This window comes from Anolis carolinensis, chromosome 4 (assembly GCF_035594765.1).
Source record: "Anolis carolinensis isolate JA03-04 chromosome 4, rAnoCar3.1.pri, whole genome shotgun sequence".
In the NCBI taxonomy this organism is placed as follows: Eukaryota; Metazoa; Chordata; class Lepidosauria; order Squamata; family Dactyloidae; genus Anolis; species Anolis carolinensis.
This window is the reverse complement of record NC_085844.1, coordinates 195,793,183-195,809,641: the sequence shown is the minus strand read 5'-3', so window position 1 is coordinate 195,809,641 and position 16,459 is coordinate 195,793,183. Positions and strand designations below refer to the sequence as shown.

General features: G+C 39.7%; 1 protein-coding gene across 1 annotated transcript; it reads left to right on the top strand.

Moving 5' to 3' along the window:
* The first annotated feature begins 244 nt into the window (after positions 1-244).
* On the top strand, positions 245-16,179 carry LOC100567523 (gastricsin). Its single transcript, XM_062978489.1, has 9 exons — positions 245-468; positions 1,892-2,042; positions 5,209-5,330; positions 7,150-7,264; positions 8,884-9,083; positions 10,985-11,107; positions 14,373-14,520; positions 14,741-14,839; positions 15,754-16,179. The coding sequence occupies exons 1-9, from the start codon at positions 413-415 to the stop codon at positions 15,904-15,906; spliced, it is 1,167 nt and encodes a 388-aa protein (XP_062834559.1). The 5' UTR covers positions 245-412; the 3' UTR covers positions 15,907-16,179.
* The last annotated feature ends 280 nt before the right edge of the window (positions 16,180-16,459 follow it).

Here is a 16,459-nt window from a genome sequence, read left to right as displayed (position 1 = left end):
CTGGTAACATGAAAACTTTGTTTCAGCACAGTTTCTCCCATTGGGTCCTTCTGTTTTTTGGAAAGTACACACAATGTTTGTCACAGGTGGAAAACAGTGACCATATCATTCCATTTCTTGATAACCCCAATTTTCTTCTTATCCTATCAGTGCATGTATTGTTCCTTATCGGATCTTAATCTCTTTATAAACATGACTATTGCTTTTAATTGAAGGTCAATAAAATGAGAATATTTAAACACACTTAAGGGTGTTTACATAGTGAATGAAGGCACTATAGGCAATGTGAACTAATTAATTTTAAGAGTGCAAATATCAGGGTATAAAAGCAAAGGCTGAAGAATCAAATCATCAGTTTCTGCTGGGGTCCAAGGAACTCTTTAGGTGTTGTCTGTGGAAGAAACCAGGCATCATGAAGTGGTTGATGTTGATGCTGGCTTGCTTCCAGCTCTCAGAGGGATTAGTGACGTAAGTGCTCTTGCTGAGTATTCATAATTATTAGTAAAATAACATGTAAAGTGTGCATCTGTCTGTCTGCAAATCAATGGTCTTAATCACAAAGTCATCAACCGGGTATGTTATTTAAGGGGATGATATGAAGTTTGAGACTCAATCTCCAACTGCATTGAATTCTTTCCAAATAAGCATTTTAGATGTCTGTGTTTTTGCTCTAATATTTACATTTATGTGCTGATTTGACCACACTTGAAATTTCCACTTGAGCTAACATCTCTAATGTTTTGTGCAAGTTGGAGACTTTAGGGGCAGTAGGCTAAATACTAGACTTGGGGCACATCCAAGCTGATTGAGGCCCCTTCCACACAGCTGAATAAAATCCCACATTATCTGCTTTGAACTGGGATATATGGCAGTGCAGACTCAAATAACCCAGTTCAAAGCAGATATGGTGGATTTTCTGCCTTGATATTCTGGGTTGTATGACTGTGTGGAAGGGTCCTGAGAAATCTCAGATTTTGTCTCTGTCCTTTTCAGTTGTATATTACACCAAAAAACCAATCTGGGATTTTGGTGTAAAAGGTTTCTGATCATACCAGCAGCTGACAGAAAATATTCTGGGATAAACAAAACTTGTATGCATCTCCTAAATAAAATCGGAAAGAACAGGAATAGATCTGGCACTTTCCAGTATTTTTAATCAGTCTAGATGCCCCTTGAATAAATTTGAATGGAACTTGATACAAAACAATATTTTACAGATTATAGGTGCTGCCATCAAAATTTATTTCATTTTCAGATAAGCAAAATCACTATTAACAATTTGGCCAATGTTGGATTCATTTTGGATCAGTATGAAACAAATAAAAACAAGGTGCAATATTTGTTTATCAAATAATATTAAAATGCAATTTTTGAACATTCATTCCCAATGACACAATTGTCCTTCGCCGACACATAGTATTAAAATCTACATTAAAAGGCCTGTTATGCAAGAAGGACAACAGTAGTAACAGTGTTGCCAAGCCCTCTTCCACATAAGGCAATGCATTTGTCTGCATATGCAGGGATCATTCAGGAATACTGTGCAAAGCTAAAACAATGAGTTACATTTTTGATAATAAAAACAAGGTGATATCATGGGAAAAATGAATGTAAGAAACTGGGAATGTCATTGCTTGGTTTATTATATGGTGTCATTTCTAAGGGGGAAGAAAAAATAATTGGGAAGCAATAATTCTTCCTTGATCAAATATGAAGAACGATTTTTGTCGCAATGCAGCAATGTGAGCAAACATGATCAAGTTTGATTTGTGGCCATTTGTTTGGCCATGATGAATATTATCCAAGGGATGTTTAAATAGAAAGGGTGACCTCCAGCCTCCCCCCCCCCCCCCCCGCTTTAACCTACAATCTACTTTTTATTTCCATGCAGAGTCCCTCTGAAAAAAGGCAAGTCTATTCGGGAGACGATGATAGAGAAAGGTGTGCTGGAAGATTATCTGAAACATCACAATCTTGATCCTGCCAGGAAGTACCACTTCAATGAGTACAATGTTGCTTATGAACCAATGGCATACATGGATGTGAGGCTCTCTTTCTTTCCTAGTTTTCTTATATTCATGTCTGTAACATTCTGTCTAACAAAGATTTATTTTCCTCACCAAAGCAGAGTCACACAAAAACATAGAGTACAGAGTTTATGATAATTTCAGACTCTTGCAGAAGTTCAAAACTGTTGGTGCTCACATTGCCAGCATCTTCTTTAGTCTAACGACTTCCCTCAAGACAAATAAAAGGCAGTGGCAACTGCAGAAACAGCAGTGAGCACTCAGGATCTTGTTCCAAAGGAAAATAACCTGTCTTTGACACCTTTTGCATACAAATTCCTATGGGCATGATCACATATCACACTGTCCATTTTGTCTGCAACCCATAGGAACTTGGATGCAAAGGCTATGCATCTGGTAGCTTTTGTAAGATGGATTCCAAATTGTCTTCACACGTCCTTTATTTCTCGGTGTGTGTCAGAGGCACAGCTTTTGATATATGATCATACTTCAAATGCATTGCATCATCTGTGCCAGTTACGTGCCTCTTTGGGGGTGTTTTCTTCTTGACTGACTGTCCTATGTTGAATCAGCCAGCCTTACACTTCCACAGGCAGTCAGAAAAAGACGTTCCCTTTGTAATAAGATTTCCCAGCAAAGACTTTCATGGGTTGCTGTGAGTTTTTCAGGATGTATGGCCATGTCCCAGTAGCATTCTCTCCTGATATTTTACCTGCATCTCTGGCTGGCATCTTCAGAGGTTCTATTGGTAATAAAGCAAGTGGAGTGTATATATATCTCTCTCTGTGGCATGTCCAGGGTGGGAGAAAGAACCCTTGTCTGTTGCAGCAGTTGTGAATGTTGCAATTAGCGAGCTTGAATAGCACTGAGTAGTAACTCAATCAGTGAGCATATCTGCATAGAGGTAGTCTGGGCTTTGTTGCCAGGAGGCATCATCTGTTTGGGAGGTGTTAACAGGCACTTGATTGTTTGCTGTCTGGAATTTTTCTGTTTCTGAGTGGTGTTCTTTATTTACTGTCTTGATTCTGGTATTTTTTAATATTAGTATCCAGATTTTGTTTGTTTCATGGTTTCCTCCTTTCTTTTGAAATTGTCCAGTCCACGTGCTTGTGGATTTCAATGACTTCTTTGTATAGTCTGACATGATGGTTGTCAGAGTGGTCTAGAATTTCTATGTTCTCAAATAATATTCTGTATCCAGGTTGGTTCTTTCATGTTTTCCACTTTCACATTATTGTTTCCTTCTTTTTAAAATTTAAATGTCAGATTTGCACAGTTCCACAGAAACAGAAATATGTCTTTCTGTTACCTAGTTGGTACAGAGATTATGAAGATTACTTCACTCATGACCACTTTTTACTTTTGAGATTTTAAAGGAAGGCAGACAGACAGACAGGCCTATGGCTGGGAGAGGTGTGGGGACAGGAGGTTAATAGAGGCATACATTGGGAGAAGAGGCCTGAGGGACAGAAGCAAAGTCAGGGAGACAGGTGCGCACCCGGGGACAGTGGGGACAGTTCCAGCTTCCCCGTTTGGAGTCCCAACCCAGAAACTGTGACACAGGGGAACATCAGAGGGATTGGGAGGACTCATCTACCATGAGATCAGTCAAAGCATATTATTTGAATAGGAAGGAGAGAACTGTGAGTGTGATCTGGCCCATTTACACTACAGAGTTATAATGTTAGTGTTGCACCGCAGGTTAGTTTCACCTTGCTGAACACACCAGGCTGTACACAGATTGAAGTCTTTTGTAGTTTATTAGGAAATAGGAAATAAATAGTCCTTAAAAAGCAAAAGTAAAGATCCAAAAGATTGTTGCAAAACCAAGGCTATAAAGAATAATCGAAGAAATCCTTAGGCATAAAACAAGGTTCCCTTAATACATGACATAGTCCCATGAACTTGAATACACAAAGCTGCAGGATAATCCAAGAATGAATTATGATGGCTTTAACTCGGTCCGGACTAAGGTTTACGTGCAAGGTTTATGTGGACGAATGGATTAAGTATTTTATTATACTGTTTTAAATGTATTTATGGGATTGTTTTAAATTGATTGTTTTATATTGCTATGTTTTATTTTTCTACTGTATTGTGAGCCGCCCTGAGTCCCTTCGGGTGAGAAGGGCGGCATATAAATGATGGAAATAAATAAATAAATAAATAAATAAATCAAGAGCTGCTTCTAACTCAAATGAGACATTGCTTTTGACAAAGATTTCTCTCTCAGCACACCCTTTAATATTCCCTGCATAGCATGAACACATTTCTTTGGTCTCTGACCTCTTTCTTGTTTGCTATTCTGACACTCCTGCGAACCCGAAATTCCAAACGGCCAGCTCGATCCAGAGATGCCGTTTCGTCAAGGCCAGGCAGCTCGTTAGCAGGCTCTGTCTGCATGCTATCTAACTGGGAGCTATCCTCCCCTTTCACCTGGCTAGCTTTGGTATCAACTTCAGTATTGTCAACACCATTCCCTGCCATGGGAATGCCTCCCTGCTCCTCATCTCTCAAAGCAGAGACACTCTGAACCTGAATCCCATAATTCCCATCAGAGTCATCTTGAACCTGAATCCCATCATCTTATACATCTGGAACCCGAATCCCACAATCCCCATCAGAATCACTCTGAGACTCCAGCTGAGTCACAACAGCTAGTATTCCACCTTTAGTTGCCATTTTGGGACTTTCAGTTTAGGTAAGGGTGCTTAGCATTCTTATCCAAAGTGCTCCACAACTTCACCAAACTATAAACCACAGGATGAAATCATGTCAATTACTGTAGAATAATAGTTCTATAATTCTGTAGTGGCTCAATTGTATGTGTTTCTTCATTGGAATGGAAGGGGGAGCTACCAATTTCATCAATCCCCTGAGGATATTACACAATTTCTTAAAGATAATTGTACCCGCTGCTCTAGGGGTAGTTCTATACCCTCCAACTCCTGATACCCTATTGGATCTTGGGTGTAACTTTTGTCATCATGTTATCTCTGCTTCCTCTGCCCCAAGTAAAAAAAAATCTGGACTTTTGAAAAGATGAGAGGCAAGAGTGACAACAAGCACTTTTTATGATTTTTAATGACTCAAGACTGCAGCTTTCTCATGTAATGCTGAAGTGCTAAATTCATGCAAGTACCTTTTTGGAATTCACACTGTGGTTTTTCTCTTCTTCTAGGCATCGTACTATGGACAAATTGGCATTGGAACTCCAGCTCAGAACTTCCTGGTGCTGTTCGACACTGGTTCTTCCAATCTCTGGGTTCCTTCCATCTATTGCAATACTGAGGCATGCAGTAAGTAACCAGATCTCAACTTTTTATACAGCTTGATCTAACTGCAGCTACAATGAAGCCTGATGTAGAAATGCAGGTCCAGAAAATTCTTGCTTCAGTAACATTGACTTTTTAAAAAATCAGTCATGAAGTTAAACATGAGTCTTTTGGGAATATTTACCATATACAGGAACTTCTAGATGCAATCTTTGGTCTCTGTGATCTTATTGAACAGGAAGTGTGTAAAGAAACAGAAAATGATACAAGTGGTGTACAATATAGAGCAGGTGTTTTGCACAATAAGACATCTCCATCTACCAACATCAGCTAACAATCTTCTCTGTCTGTATGGGAAAAGCTGTGAAAGTATTACAGCTGATGCATTATGGCTTGCCAGGGACAGACATGCTAAGAATACAAGTGACATTTCGGTACTGATGTTGCTTTGTTAGGAATAATTGTTGCACTTTATTGAATTTCCATTGCTCAGGGACACTAGTTCTCTCAGCTATCAATGTAAGTGTACTGGTTACTAAGGCTATAAACTGGAGGTCATCTTCTGATTAGTTGCAAATAGTTCAGAACTAACTGTGCCTCATGTATAATAGCATTATAAACCTGCACTTCTCCCAAGCTTAATCTGAGCATATACTTGTAAATTGCATCACCATCTTCTGCTGCATGTTTAATAATCTGCTGACAAATGGCTAGAATTAATGACAATACAAGTAAATGGTGGCATTTAGCAACATTATTAAGTGTATCAAGATAGTTTTGTTGGAATAGTGGGATGGAGAACAGTTATTTCCTGATTGCTTTACTTTCGACCTCATCACATTGGGCATGTATCAATTTTAGCCCAGGTCACTATCTCACAATGCCATGCTGGCTTCTTGGGTGAAGGAGGGCAGAGCTGGCCATACAGTCTATAAGAGAAGTCATGCACACCATGCACCCTTAAACTTTCCTGTGTAATCGCCCTCCCTTGGATCTGGGTGATGTGGGGAGTGGGGCACCCGATTCCCCATGCCTTGCAGTGAAGCAGAGCACTACCATAGCTGGCTGCCAGAGATATGATAAGGTCAGTAGTTCCAACCCTGTCTCCCCAACAGTGATTTCCATGAGAACAAATTTTAGCTTAGCCATCAACTGAGGCATGTAGACAAATTCACCAAAATAAATTGCCACAAGTCAAAACAATCATAAAAAGTCAGCAATTTTTAATTAAGCATGTGTGTATTAGGCATACTATTGGTAATGATGCAAATAATATATATCAGTGCTGGTAAGGAAGGCCAGGCAAATTCACATCTGACTCCATCTAGAACCAGCCATTCTCCCAGTTGCTTGCAAGCAGGGCCTTTGATCTTGGAGACCTTTGAAACTGAGATGCGACACTGATTAACAGAGTAGCTTTAATTGGGAGAATAGTGCTGGCAAAAACTTACATATCCTGTATTCTGCAATCTCTCTTTTGTAGACAGTACATACAATGAATATAAAAGTCTAATAAAAACAGTACAAGATTCTGGAAACACACCTCTCTGCTCGTATTAAGTATGATCTCTGTCATAAACTAGCATCCGAGAGGGAAATATGCTTCGGGTATATGGTCTTTGCCCACTGAGGAAAATGCATTGAATGCATCTGGTTTGTCTTTAAAATGGTTTAGATTATGCTGGCAAAGACTGGACAACATGGAAGGATAATGTGGCACATTTTTTATTCTGTTTTATGAAATGCTTGCAGCTTGTGGTCTCAAATGATTATTTGTTTTGAACCTTTTGGAAAGGTAGGACAAAAATTATAATAAATAAATTTTACTATGTTTCTCCACTAGCTAGGCATGCCAGGTTCAACCCCAGCCAGTCTTCTACCTATTCCACCAATGGGCAGACCTTCTTTCTGCAGTATGGCAGTGGAAACCTTGCAGGATTTTTTGGCTATGACACTTTGACAGTAAGTGCTCCTATGGTTCCTTTTCCGAATGCTAGCATACAGTTCTCGTGTTATCTTTTTGTTAATGGACACCCTTTGGTTGCAGAGTGCCAAGGGTTTTACGATCTAAGACTGAACTGTAAATACAGTATAAAGTTAAAGATCACTTTTTAAATGCTAAAATAAACATACATGGCCACTGTTTAGACTGACTGGATCAGTACATATGGCTGTGGGAGATTTGAACTTTCTCCAAGTCAGAACTGCACATGCTTATTTTAGAATAATAAACAAGTGATCTTTAGCTGCATGTTGCCTGCTTTAGCATAGTATGAAATCTGACCCTGAATTCCAGTGTTATTTGTCCCAGTTAACATGTAAGATATAGCCTTACAAACTAGAGGCCAAGGCTCCTTCCACAGAGCTGAATAAAATCCCACATTATTTGCTTTGAACTGGAATATATGGCAGTGTGGACTCAGATGTTCAAACCAATTGTGGGATTTTCTGCCTTGATATTCTCGGTTATATGACTGTGGGCCCCAAGGTTGTTCATCAAAAGCCTATCTGTCTAGCATAGAGCTGGAGCAAATGTTCACAAATACAGTAGAGTCTCACTAATCCAAGCCTCGCTTATCCAAGCCTCTGGATAATCCAAGCCATTTTTGTAGTCAATGTTTTCAATATATCGTGATATTTTGGTGCTAAATTCGTAAATACAGTAATTACAACATAACATTACTGCCTATTGAACTACTTTTTCTGTCAAATTTGTTGTATAACATGACGTTTTGGTGCTTAATTTGTGAAATCATAACCTAATTTGATGTTTAATAGGCTTTTCCTTAATCCCTCCTTATTATCCAAGTTATTCGCTTATCCAAGCTTCTGCCGGCCCGTTTAGCTTGGATTAGTGAGACTCTACTGTATATGAAAGCTACCAATTTTTCTCAAATTTAAACTCAATTTTTGAATATGAAATTCCACACTCATTTTTTTTGTCTGAATTGTGGGACTGACAAGCTGGCATTTCTTGATAGATTTCCCAGGCATCAAATATACATTTTCATTACTTATTAGCTGTCAGATATTACAGAATCATAGAGTCAGAAGAAACCACAAGGGCCATCGAGTCCAAGCCCCTGCCATACAGGAGGAACATACAATCAAAGCATTTGCTTACCATCCTGATGTTTAAGTGAATCCTCTTTTCCTGTATTTTGAATCCATTGGTCTGTGTCTTAGTTTCTGGAACAGCACAAAACAATAATTACAATAATTACAAAATTGCAATCAGTATATGCTATGTATCAAGTGCTAGTCCTCATATACTGCCAGATACTAAATTGCACTGCATATCAATTATCAGATATACAATATTAGGAGAAGAATTTGGCCAAAATACTGTGTCTCAATTCTTCATGCTCAACCTGTCTCCAACAATAACCGTCAAGGTATTTCTGGAAGCTCACAAGCAGATCATAATGATGATTGACACCAGTTGAAAATACACCTTAGAAAACTCATTTGGAATAAAATTTTGCAGAATACCTCCCATTAGCATGGCAAAGTTTGCTTGCAGAATCTGGAGATATTTTAATCTTTTGACTCTTCCTGACATTTTCTTTCCATCTCCTTAGCTGCAGAACATTGTCGTCACTAACCAAGAGTTTGGTCTGAGTAAAAACGAACCTGGTGCCAACTTCATTTATGCGGAGTTTGATGGTATTCTGGGCATGGCCTACCCCTCTCTGGCAGTTGGTGGTGCTACTACAGCATTAGAAAGGATGCTGCAGGAAAACTTGCTATCACAGTCCGTCTTTAGCTTCTACCTGAGTCGGTAAGGAGCACAAGCTGTCTTTCCCAAGGTATTAAACCCTGTGCTGTATAATGTCTCTATGAAGCTACTGTGTGAACTCATTAGGAGTTGAGTGTCATCACCAAGCTGATGACACATAGTTCTACATCTCCTCATCATTGGAATCATTTGGGGTTCTGCAGGTACTGGATCAGTGCTTGAACACTGTCATGGGCTGGATGGGTGCCAGGAAAGAGAAGATATATAGATCTTTCTCTCTTGATTAGTGGTTTCTGGTCCAGATGTTGGCTGTTCTGAATGGGATTTTACTTGCTATAAGGGAGCAGGTGCACAACTTGGAAGTACTTCTGAATCCATCTCTGTCACTGGGACTCAGGTGAACTTAGTGTCTTGGTCAGCCTAGGGCAATGTTTGACTGGTCTGCCATCTACAGCTTTTCTTGGACTGGGGTAACTAAACCATAGTCATGTGCTGGAAACTTCTCACTTAGATAACTATAATATAATTTATGAAGGGCTGCCTTTGAAGACATCTTGAAAGTTATTGTTAAGGGGAGGTCATTGCACAATTGAGGTGCCACAGCAACTAGTTTTCTGACTCAAATGACATAAAAATAATAGCACTGCTCATAAGGGAATTGTACTGACTGCCAATATTATTCTGTTCTGAATCCGGGCTGCTGGTAATAATATGTAGACCTAATAATATGTAGACCTAAAAGCCTTGGAATTTCAACACCTGAAGAAGCCTCCCCCTATAAACATTGACCTCTGTGCCCCAGTGAGAAGAATATAATATGAAGGGTCTGGAGGAAGATCATCTCTGCTGTTGCACTCTGGTTGTGGAATGCCTGCTCTTTGGAAGGCCAGCTGAATTTAGAAATGACTGCCTATTCTACTCAGGTATTCTTAAATTTCTTAAAAGTGGCCTAGGCCATATCTACACTGATTATATGGCAGTTTAGACTCATATAATCCAGTTCAAAGCAGATAATGTAGACTAACTGATTTGATAATCTGGGTTATATGGCAGTGTAGAAGGGACCTAAGGCCCCATCTACACTGCCATATAATCCAGCATCTGATCCCAAATTATCTGCTTTGAACTACATTATATGTGTATACACCGCCTCATAATCCAGTTCAAAGCAGATAATTTGGGATCAGAAACTGTATTATATGGCAGTGTAGATGGGGCCTTAAACCCCTTCTACACTGCCATATAATCCAGATTATCAAATCGCTTAGTCTACATTATCTGCTTTGAACTGGATTATATGAGACTAAATTGCCATATAATCCACTTCAATGCAGATAATCTGGATTTTATATGGCAGTGTAGAAGGGGCTTCTGTTTACAATTACACACCTCCCCACACACCCACACCCACACGACTCCTTCATACAGGCAGTCCCCAAGTTACTAACAAGATAGGTTCTGTACGTTTGTTCTTAAATTGAATTTATACATAAGTAGGAACAAGTACATTTTAAGTGTAGCTCCAGCCAAATGTGTGTGTGTGTGTAATTTGGATAGCATAGGGAAGGGTTAACACCCCTGTGGTGTCTGTTTTGCTGTCTATGCTCCTGTTCAGAAAACCTCACCTCACTTTCTGTCCCTGTGATAATTGGATTTTCAAAAATTTGGCTTGTTGTAGAAAACGGAGAGAAAGGTGGGGTAAAAGTGATGTAAATAAAATAAAGCTTCAGTGGAAACATCTTTCCCCCATGATAACGCTTCCAGAGTGAATTTCACTTCTTAGGGGTAGATTTCCCGCACTATCTGTTGTCTCATTCTCGTTCTTAACTATGAGTCATTTGTAAATTTGTAATTTGGGGGTTGCTTGTACTATGTGCTTTATTTCTGAGATTCTTGAACAATGGGTAAACTATGAATGTTTAACTTCCTTTTTGCATTTGCAGCCAACCAAACTCACAGTATGGTGGTGAGGTCGTGTTTGGAGGTGTGGATACTCGTCTTTATTCTGGAGAGATTTATTGGGCTCCGGTCACCCAAGAACTTTATTGGCAGATTGGAATTCAAGAGTGAGTAGACCTTATTTGATAAAAATATATACAAGGATGCTGTGAAGAATTTCCCAGAATGTTTGCAGAGGGCTCAAATTCTGAGTTATTAAGAAAGCCTGAACTTTCAAGGCATGCTTAGAAGGGAAGACAAAGGGAGAAATCACCAAAGAAGAATTCAAATGAATAGACAACTCCTGTAGGGAAAAGGTTCGCAAGGCTAAAGTGCAAAATGAGCTCAGGCTTGCCAGAGACATTAAAAACAATAAAAAGGGCTTCTTTGCTTACGTCGGTAGGAAAAGGAAGAACAAGGAGGCGATAGGGCCTCTGCGAGGAAAAGATGGGCTGATGGTGACAGGGGATAGGGAAAAGGCAGAACTATTTAATGCCTTCTTTGCCTCAGTCTTCTCACAAAAAAAAGCCAGCCTCAACCTCAGCAGCATGGAATGGATGAAAGATTGGGGGAAATCCAACCCCAAATAGGCAAACAAGTTGTCCAGGAACACCTGGCCGCTCTAAATGAATTCAAGTCTCCAGGGCCAGATCAACTACACCAAAGAGTATTGAAGGAACTAGCGGAAGTTATTTCAGAACCACTGGCAATCATTTTTTAGAGTTCTTGGAGAACGGGAGAAGTCCCAGCAGATTGGAGGAGGGCAAATGTGGTCCCTATCTTCAAGAAGGGAAACAAGAATGACCCAAACAATTACCTCATGTCAATACCAGGCAAGATTCTGGAAAAGATAATTAAGGAAGTGGTCTACAAACACTTAGAAACAAATGCGGTCATTGCTAATAGTCAACATGGATTTACCAAAAAAAAAAAAAAATCATGCCAGACTAATCTGATCTCTTTTTTCGATAGAGTTACAAGCTGGGTAGTTGCGGGGAACACTGTGGATATAGCCTATCTGGATTTCAGTAAGGCCTTCGACAAGGTCCCCCATGACCTTCTGGGAAACAAGCCAGTCAAATGCGGACTAGGTGGATCTGTAATTGGTTAAGCGAACGAACCCAAAGGGTGCTCACCAATGCGTCGTCTTCCTCTTGGAAAGAAGTGATGGATGGAGTGCCGCAGGGTTCCGCCCTACGCCCGGTTCTGTTCAACATCTTTATTACTGGCTTAGACGAAGGTTTAGAAGGCACAATCATCAAGTTTGCAGACGACACCAAACTGGGAGGGATAGCTAACACTCCAGAGGAGCAGAATTCAAAACAATCTTGACAGATTAGAGAGATAGGCCAAAACTAACAAAATGAAGTTCAACAGGGACAAGTGCAAGATACTTCACTTAGGCAGAAAAAATGAAATGCAAAGATACCGAATGGGGGATGCCTGGCTCGACAGCAGTACGTGTGAAAAAGATCTTGGAGTCCTCATGGACAACAAGTTAAACATGAGCCTACAATGTGATGCGGCGGCGAAAAACGCCAATGGGATTTTGGCCTGCATAAATAGGAGTATAGCATCTAGATCCAGGGAAGTCATGCTATCCCTCTATTCTGCCTTAGTCAGACCACACCTGGAGTCACACTGTGTCCAAATCTGAGCACCGCAATTGAATGTTGACAAGCTGGAAAGTGTCCAGAGAGCGACTAAAATGATCAAGGGTATGGAGAACAAGCCCTACGAGAAGCGGCTTAAAGAGCTGGGCATGTTTAGCCTGCATGATAGCCATATACAAATATGTGAGGGAAGTCATAGGGAGGAGGGAGCAAGCTTGTTTTCTGCTGCCCTGCAGACTAGGATGCGGAACAATGGCTTCAAACTGCAGGAAAGGAGATTCCACCTGAACATTAGGAAGAACTTCCTCACTGTGAGAGCTGTTCAGCAGTGGAACTCTCTCCCCCAGACAGTAGTGGAGGCTCCTTCTTTGGAGGCTTTTAAGCAGAGGCTGGATGGCCATCTGTAGGGGGTGCTTTGAATGAGATTTTCCTGCTTCTTGCAGGGGGTTGGACTGGATGGCCCGTGAGGTCTTTTCCAACTCTACGATTCTATGATTCTATATAATTATTGTTTAAATACATGTAATATTAGCTTTTCTGGGATTTCTTCAAAGAAAGTGATAATAATATTATAGCTCTAGAATCGGAGAATTAGGATTAAGTTGACATCTTCTGTTGCTACTATGTCTTTGTCTTTGGAAAATGTGCACACTCTAGTGGCTAGCCAGTCGTACAGGGCACTCTTGTGTATCTATATCTAGGCAACAAACAAACATACACACAAAACCCTTTCTCATGCATTGTATCTCAACTTTTTATTATTACATAATGTAAGGTGTCTGTGTCCCCAGTTTAGAAAGACAGCAGCTCCCCTAGGGAAGAGGACATTGTATACAAAAGCAAGAAATTACTATTAATCAATAAGTAGATAAAGCATAATATACAGCTGACAAATGAGTAAGAATACCAGTGAAATTGGTCTAGTCTGTCTGGAGTTTGAATCTGTGATCTCCAGTTACTTGATCTATATTTCATGGGGTATACAAATCTCTGTGACTTCTCCCAGTTTCTCATGCATCAGGATTGGTATACAGCAGGGGTCCTCAAACTTTTTAAGCCGAGGGCCGGTCCACAATCCTTCAGACTGTTAAGGGGCCGGATTATCATTTGAAAAAAAATACAAACAAATTTCGATGCACACTGCATATGACTTATTTGTAGTGCAAAAACAACAACAAGAACAAGAACAATGAAAGAACAATACAATATTTAAAAATAAAAACAATTTTAACCAACATAAATTTATCAGGATTTCAATGGGAAGTGTGGTCCTGCTTCTGGCCAATGAGATAGTCAAGTTAATTAGCGTGGTTGTTGTTGTTGTTGTGTGCTTTCAAGTCATTTCAGAAATTTATTTACTGCATTTATTTACTACATTTGTATCACACCCTTCTCACCTCAAAGGGGACTCAGAGTGGCTTACAAATTATATGTACATACAATATATTATATTATTAGCATAGCACAATATTAGCATTATATATTACTATATTGAACTATACCACTATACTGTAATATTATTAGTAATATTATATGTAATATAGAATCTATAATTAATATTATATAGTATTATTATTAGTGTTATATTGTATTACATTATAATATTATTATCAATATTATATGTGAGGGCGGGGGCCAGGTAAATGACCTCGGAGGGCCGCATCCGGCCCCCGGGCCTTAGTTTGGGGACCCCTGGTATACAGTATTCGTTTCACCCATCATACAATCAAGACTAACCATGCTGGGTATTTGGGGTTTTCAATATGTCCTTCCTTCTTAGGTTTTCTATTGGAGGACAAGCAACTGGTTGGTGCAGTCAAGGTTGCCAGGCTATTGTGGATACTGGGACCTCTCTCCTCACCGTTCCCCAGCAGTACATGAGCAATTTCTTGAGTGCTGTGGGTGCCCAGCAGAATCAGTATGGACAGGTAGGTGGGATTTAATATTTTTGTAATGCTAGAAGAGTAACACAATGAATGAACTGATTCTAAATAGAGATAGGCCATACTGTGTGTGTGGATGACCTGAAAGCCTCCAATGACCTTTGCATGGAAACCTGTTGTATTAATTCATCTTTGTGAGTTGTATATAGTTCCAGAAGTCTGTTCCTTTGGGAGATTAACAATTCACCACATTCCTCTTTCACAGTATGCTGTTAATTGCAACAATGTTCAGAACCTTCCCACCATCTCCTTCACCATCAATGGAGTTTCCTTCCCTCTGCCTCCCTCTGCCTACATCCTCAATGTACGTATCATGGGCTTGCATGTCAACATCTTTTATGTTTTTTTAAAGCATTCAAACAGTAAAGAAAACTAGAGACAGGGTTCTGGAGGAAGAAAATTGTTGTTTTCCTATTGCTGTGGGTGCTATAATAATTATTGTTGTTGCTAATATAATCCTCATTATGCAACACGATCCCCATACCCGCTGTTTTGCTTATATGCATCTGACAAAATATGTGATCTCTGGGAATTTTCTAGATCTTACCATGTGATTTTATGATATGTTTCTGCCAGAAGCTACCATAGAGTTCTGTTTTAGAACCTAGCAAATTCCTTGAAATGAGACCTCTCCAGGATTTTTTTCTAAGCCCTCCAGGGTAATTCTATGGTAACTTCCAGCAGAAGACATCCATTTCAAAGGAGTTCTCTGTTATCCACTGTTTCCTTTTCCCACTCTAAGTTCAGGATGTATCCCCTGTGGATACGGAGGTCATACTATAAATATAACATGATGATAATGATGTATACCCTCTTCTCCATAAGAGCTCAAAGCAGCTAACAAGCCTCATAAAATGCACAGTAAAACCACAAATTACAAATATCTTTAAAAATCTAAAAAAAAATACACGTTTAAATAACAAAACTATAAATGCCTACTTACTAAAACACAATACAAAAGTGCAAGAAAGCAGCAATGAAAGACAGAATCAGCACTTGCTTATTCTTCAAAAGCTTGCAGAGACATGTATATTTTTCACAAATTGCATGAAAGGCATACATTTATGAGACTGGATCTGTAAGCAAAGGAAGTTACATAATTGTGATGCTGCTGAGCAGCCTATACGTTTCCTGATATGAAATCTGCCTTTGTCATCACTGGGCTTCCTTCTTTCTGCCTCCCACTCACCAAATCTCATGCTATTCATTATTTCACAGAACAATGGCTACTGCACAGTTGGGATTGAGCCCACATACCTTCCTTCCCAAAACGGACAGCCTCTCTGGATCCTTGGAGATATCTTCCTCAGGGAGTACTATTCCGTCTATGACATGGGCAATAATAGGGTTGGCTTCGCCACTTCTGCCTAAGCCTGCTTGTTTGTTTTATTATTACCTGCCCTGGAAAGGATTCTTTAAAACATGCTTGGCTTCTTCAATTAGAGTGCCTTTCCTTAAGATTCTTAAATAGTGGTTTAAAGCCCCCACACCTCTGTTCTCCTTTCTTCCTTTCAAAGCTTGTATTGGACAAGTCCTTTTGAAGTCTCTGTATTCTGGGAGCCCTGAATTTCTTCTTCCCTTGAATCACTGGGCAATACTCTAATCATATCTGTGGCAGACTGGAAAATAAATGGTTAAAAGTAATACATGTGTTCAAGTCTACTCATTGGTTGTTTTGCTATCCATAGAAGGCGTTAAAGAGGAACAATCTCAACTGGAATCTGTACACCTAGATTTAATCTTTTGGCTAAACAATAGCAATTGTGCAGACACACCTCACTTTCCACTAATAACATTAGGAAGAACTTCATGACAGCAAGAGCTGTCCAATGGTGGAATGGATTGCTTCATAAGTAGGAGTTTTCAAAGAGGTTGGTTCTTCTTTGGCTATTTTTGAACCGCTGTTGGACACCCATCTTTTGGG

What these genes read in the sequence shown, in the direction of transcription:
- LOC100567523 (XM_062978489.1), top strand. Translation starts at nt 413, where the DNA reads ATGAAGTGGTTGATGTTGATGCTGGCTTGCTTCCAGCTCTCAGAGGGA. An exon ending in CTCTCAGAGGGATTAGTGAC is followed by an intron (nt 469 to 1,891) that starts GTAAGTGCTCTT and finishes ATTTCCATGCAG; the next exon opens with AGTCCCTCTGAAAAAAGGCA. An exon ending in AGCAGAATCAGTATGGACAG is followed by an intron (nt 14,521 to 14,740) that starts GTAGGTGGGATT and finishes CCTCTTTCACAG; the next exon opens with TATGCTGTTAATTGCAACAA.